Source organism: Trichosurus vulpecula, chromosome 8 (assembly GCF_011100635.1).
Source record: "Trichosurus vulpecula isolate mTriVul1 chromosome 8, mTriVul1.pri, whole genome shotgun sequence".
Taxonomy (NCBI): Eukaryota; Metazoa; Chordata; class Mammalia; order Diprotodontia; family Phalangeridae; genus Trichosurus; species Trichosurus vulpecula.
This window is the reverse complement of record NC_050580.1, coordinates 205,717,741-205,723,740: the sequence shown is the minus strand read 5'-3', so window position 1 is coordinate 205,723,740 and position 6,000 is coordinate 205,717,741. Positions and strand designations below refer to the sequence as shown.

The following is a 6,000-nucleotide window of genomic DNA, read 5'->3' as shown; positions in this document are numbered from 1 at the left end:
GAAATGATTTTTTAAAACCCAATAATCAACCCTCTGGAGCATAAAGCATTGTCCCTTTGTGCCCTGAAAGAATTAAAGAGTCAATCTCATCAGAGAACAAAAAAATATGGTCAGTCTGATTTCATTCTCCCAGGTAGGCAAAGGGAAAAACAAACAAATCACGTGTGGAGAAAGTCAGCCTCCAGAAAACATTTCCAGACTTCTTAAATACTCAATCCTTCGTAATCCAAAGTAGGATTGCTAGGAAAGAGAAGGCAATGTCTTGGGAGGAAGATGTGATTTCCATCTGGACAGTCCTTTTAAATGAGATCATTATGTATGAGTGTAAATCACTCATAGCCTACATTCTCCAACAGGAAAATGACCCAAGTCTCTTGTCATGGGTCGCTTCAGCCAAAGAAATAGGTTGGGGCAAGGGGCAAGGTGGGGGGTTGGAGGGGGGCGGCAGTAGTAGGAACACCAAACGCTCAACCCCTCCCTATGCTACATCTGATTTACTAGCTGCCAGCAATTAGCACAGGAAATGTGAGCTGCTGCCAAATTCGAAAGCAAACAGAGCAGCAGAAGTGGCCAGCTACCCCGAATCCCAACAGGCTTCTTGGGGGAGTTTGTGGGCTAAAAATAACCTCTGCCTTTGTAGTCAGGAGCTGGACCAAGGAGTTGGAGCTGATAGCAGGGAAACAGAGCATGCGCCAGGGTCCCCACTGCACAGACCTGCCCTTTGGGCAAATGATTTTCCAGAAACCTGCTGCCCCATTTCAAAGGCAGCCTGACAAGTTCCAGCCCATGGGGCCACCCTGGAATGCTCACCATTTTTAGAATCTGAGTTGATCATCTTCTACCTTCAAGTATTAATTCTTTTTTTTTAAAGTAAAGTCAAAAGGGAGATTTGAAAGTCAAGGAATCTACAAAGCTGATGCTTCTAAATAATTATTTTGTCTCATGATTCTAATCATTTGCTTTTTTTAGGAGGAAGGGAAGACCAGATTTGTAACTACATTCATAGAGGAAACTTCTAGCAAGAAAACTCCCTTTACCAATGCAGATTGGCACCTGCTCTTAAATTTCCTTCTTAGAGATTTGTCTAAGGGAACTGATTGACTTGCCTAGGATCTCATACCCAGTATGTATGTATCAAAGGCAAAACTTGAACCCAGCTCCTCCTGACTTCTAAATCACCTCTCTATGCACTATGCCAGGCAGCCTCTCAAATAATCAAATATCATCTCTCTGCTATCCAAACGACCCTCCCAGGAGTCATGTTTCCATTCACCCCAGCAAAAAATATACTGTCAGGATTGAGAAAGTTCCTTGGCAAAAAGCACCCCTGGTGCCACTCATACTATCAATACTGAAGGGACTTGTAATGCCAAACTATACGCTTGGCTTGGTTACCCCTTACCTAGGGAAAACAGACATCACCTCGGCCTCCTGGTTCTCCAAGCTGTGGTCCTAGAGTTCCAGCAAGAAAAGCTGATCAAAAAGTTTAGCTGAAAGGAAAGATTCTTTTTCTTTTTCTCCATAGTCCATGCTTACAGTACCTCTCAAATTAATTTGCCCCACCCCCAAAAAGGCTTCAATCCAGGGGATTAACTCTAAGTCAATCAGACAAGCACAGCACCTTCCAAAACTTCTCTTATTTGGGAAGCAAAGAGCAAGCTCTGGCTGGTGGCACAAGACTTCATTTACATTTTCCCATTATTCTCTTCTGCCTTCTGTCACCTCTGCGCTCCTTCTTTTCCCACTCTTCTATCAAGTGATTCAATTCAGTGGGTCTGGACCCATTGGGATATATTGTAGGGGCAGCAGGAAAGTAGAACTTTTTTCACATATAATCTCTGGGGGCAGAGTTTGGGGGCAACCCAGATTTTCAGGATGGTGGCCCCCTTTGAGACCAGGAAACTCCCAATGAGGCTTGTCCTCTTGAACTAGTGAAGGGGTGGAAGGCATCACTGCCTGGTGGGATTTGTGAAGGGGGAGGAGAAGGCAAGCGAAAGGGCAAAGGTTTGGAGAATCATTGAAGGTTTCTTGGAACAGAGAGAACATAAAACACTAGACCGCACAAGAATGACTATTCAGTGTTCACAGAACGGCTTCCATTTAGCCCAGAAACCAGTGAGAGAGCTTCAGCGCTCAGACAAAAGTGAGGGAAATTTCAATGGGGAAGCACAGGAGAGAGAAAGTGAGGGGAGGAATTGGAGCTTTCTTCCTTGAAAAGTAAGACCCAGGAGGGGGCTGCCTGAAGTCGTGGAACCTACCCAAGGGAGGTAAATAAATGCCTCCTCCTCTTGTTTTCAAGTGTCCATGTGTGTCCCTCTGTGACTGTTTTCTTTTGTGTTGGTCTGTCTAGGTGTGGGGATGTAGGTGCTTGGTCGGAGTTTGGAAATTGTGTGCTCGACAGGAGCAAGTGACATCCTGCATCCCGTGGCAGGGGAGGGGGGGGCAGCCCCCTAGGCCTGACAGCCAAAGGCTGATGCTTTCTCTTTGAGCAATTCCCAGCACAGGTGGCAACTCCAGCTCCCTAGACAAGGAAGACAAAAAACAAGATTGTATCAGTGTTAGCCCTGACCTAGAGCCCAAGCTGTAAGTCATAACAGAGATGGGGACTCCCACTGTGACTTTGTTCATATAGAGAGCAGCCAGTAAGGAGATTCCCTCTCCCAAAGTAGGTTGCTACCTGTGCTCCAAGATAGTGTTAGAAAGCTGTCTGAGGCACTAAGAGCCAGAATATATTGGAACCTAGATCCTCCTGGCTTCAAAGCCAACTCTCTACCTACTTCTCCACTCTGCCTCTCTTATCAGTATCATAATAAAGTCATTGGGGGAGGAACAGTGTCTCTGTAACCCTTTCCCCCAAATACAGCATTTTGGAGGATTTAAGGATCCCTCAAATCTGTTATACACGTGTCCCCCAGTTTCCTAGAATAACTCAACTTAGAGACAAAGTACCTGGGCAGAATGCTTTACTCTTTAGACTGCTCATAATGGAAAGAGGGCTGGCTTTGGAATCAGAAAGAACAAAGCTTAAAGTCCTTCCCTACCTCCCTACATACTAGCTGTGTGAACCTGGATAAGTCACTTTCCCATGCCTCAGGCAATTTTCTAACTCTAAAAACAATAGTTAGTTGTAATTATTATAAATCACACAATTCATATGCAGTTATAAATTATAATGTTGTTATAATCATGTTATATATGTTATATACATATTTGCATGTAATAATAAATTATAATGCTATATTAGAAATGTTACATTATAGCTGTTATAATTTATAGCTATCTGCATTATTAAGGGAGAGATTTCCACAGTAGGAGTTATTGACATGGAGAAAATCACAGGCCCAAAGAAAAAGAAATTCCTTCTAGGTTTCAAATACACATTCCACACCCCTCCCCCAAATTCAGTTCTCAGGCATCTAGTACTGGACCCCATTTTCCTGGCTATGCAGAGTGTCTCTGTCCTCTGGATCCAGTTTCTATTTTCTAAGAATCTACTTGTTATGGTGCTGTACTAAGGCTTTCTAGATCAATGAGATGGTTGGTCTAGCAAAGCTGTCTCTTCAGTGACTCGGTATCCCCACAGGGAATCCTGGGGAAGGGGTAGCAGAGAACTAGATAATTTCTTTATTTTTTCCCCTCACACTTCACCTTACATTGGTTATTTCACTATAAAATACCCTTCCTTAGCCCTTAATTTGGGAATTCTGTCAGTTACCTTCAGGGGGCTCAGCCACCGGGGGATTTAAACAATACATGTGATAGCCGCGGTCACAGTCATCACAGAAGAGCAGCTGGTCCTGATGCAGAGAGAGAGACAGAGAGAGACAGAGAGACAGACAAAGAGACAGAGACAGAGAGAGACAGAGATAGAGACAGAGACAGAAAGACAGAGAGACAGGGACAGAGAGACAGAGACAGACAGAGAGAGACATACAGAGAGAGAGAGAGAGAGAGAGAGAGAGAGAGAGAGAGAGAAGGAGAGAGAGAGAGAGAACAGAGAAAAGATTTAATCTTTTAGGTCCTCAAATCATTCATGATGATCACCAAAATCCTGCTTTAATCTACCTTTCTAATCTCATCTATTCACCTTGTGAACCAAACACAATAATCCCATAACATTTCTTATAAGCTTACCTGTCACTGATGCTGTTAACGACCAGAATGCCCTTTTCTATGTATCTATATATCTAGAAATATCCTTTTCTATATATCTAGATTTTTAAAACTCAAATTATAAAAATTATTTTATGGTTCTTTAACTTTTCATAGCCAAGAGAGGCAACTTGGCACCATCCCTGAAGTCAGAAAGGTCTCAGTTCAGATTCTGTCTGATACATACCAGCTATGTGACTACGGGCAAATCACTTGACCACTCAGTGATTCCAGCAACTGTCTAAGACAGGGGTGGGGAACCTGAGGCCTTAACGCCACATGTGGCCTTCTAGGTCCTTAAGTGTGGCCTTTTAACTGAATCCAAATTTTACAGAATGCCACATGTGGCCTTAAGGTCACAGGTTCCCCACTCCTGGCCTAAAACTAAAAGTTATAGAGCAGCCACTTCAGTGGAAAAGAGCCCCCTGTGCTGATGAAATCATAGGTCTGGTTGGAAAAACTAAGAGACAGCCTGCAGTAATGGAGAGATGGCTGACTTTGGGGCCCGGAAGACTTGGGTTCAAATCTTGCTTCCAATACATATTAGCCTTTAGAAAGTCACAATCTTTTGGTGTTTCTGGAAACTTTTTTTAAATGATATCTTCTGTTTTTATGTCATCTCCAATTAGGCAACTCCATGAAATCAGCAATAGTTCTATGAATCTCTCACTCACAGTGCCGAGCACGGTGCCATACATACATTATAAGTGCTCAGGGATCACTTGTTAACCTGATCACTGATACATAGTGTCAGCGAGGTGTCACTGTCTGGCCTTGAACCCCTCTGTCCTTTGGCTTAATTCCACTGGGGCTCTAATGAGGAAAACATCCCAGAAGCACCCTGCACCTTGATAGCTCTGCAGGATGGAGAGAAAATGAAACAGTGCCTCCCCTTCAGCTCCTTGAAGCAAAGCAGGGTCTGAGCCTCCCTTCCTTTCTCACAGGCTATTCTGGAAGACACAGCCTAAAATGCACTAAGATCTGAGCAGTGATAGGCAAAATGAAGAATAGGGTTTGGGATCCCCAATCTCCCAGGCAGGAGGTGAACCTCCTTTGGCTCCTGACCAATGACTTGTCCAGTGTCTCAGCACTACCATCACCCCCACTCCACCCTCCACCCCTCAAGCAGGTGAACAAAAGGGTGTTTACAAAGTTGAGTTCAGTCTCAAAACCCATCTTTTCTTCCACCAGAACCAAGGCCTAGTCTATGGAGCAAGATATATAGAAAAGCTTCAGGTTAGGTCCTGTATTTAAATCAGTGTCTCGAACGTTGTAATTTAATTCAACAACCGTGTGTTAAGTATCTACTGTGTAAGGTTCTGTGATATGTTTGTGTTTACAAATATGATATGTGTCTGTTTACAAAGATAGCAATGAAAACAACGCCTTCCTTCCATAGGCTTATAGTCAACTGGGAAAGTGAAGGAGAGGGGCATACAGACGCACACAGGTAAATAAATACAGATGTCAAGTGAGCCCAAAGTCATTTCGAAGGGAGGCGGGGAGCTCTAATGATTGAGAAAGGTTCAGGAAAGGCTTTGTGACATTTGAACTGAACCTTGGATGGAGCTAGAAATTCTAAGCTGAGGAGTGAGAACATTTCTGGCGTTGGGAGCAGCCAGTGGTGGGAGATAGGATGTTTTGTAAGGGGAACAGCAAGCCAGGATAGAGAGCACGTGAAAGGGTAAGCAATGGGAACTAAATCTGGAAAGACAGGTTTTTAATAAACGCTTACTGGATTGAATTGAACTCATTCATGACCTCTAGGAGTCAGAATCCACTCTAGCAATCTGGTCTTTGAAAACTCTTTAACCATGATATTTGAGAAGACCATGGTTCCCCGGCTCC

At 43.7% G+C, this 6,000-nt stretch overlaps 1 protein-coding gene across 1 annotated transcript in view; it reads right to left on the bottom strand.

Annotated features, from left to right (window-relative positions):
- Positions 1 to 2,246: 2,246 nt before the first annotated feature.
- The window catches only part of DPF3 (double PHD fingers 3), a 420,028-nt gene continuing 416,274 nt past the window's right edge, over positions 2,247 to 6,000 (bottom strand). Inside the window, 2 exon segments of the mRNA XM_036736699.1 lie at positions 2,247 to 2,521; positions 3,716 to 3,797. Of these exon segments, the coding sequence (XP_036592594.1) occupies positions 2,451 to 2,521; positions 3,716 to 3,797 (153 nt within the window). The 3' untranslated portion in view covers positions 2,247 to 2,450.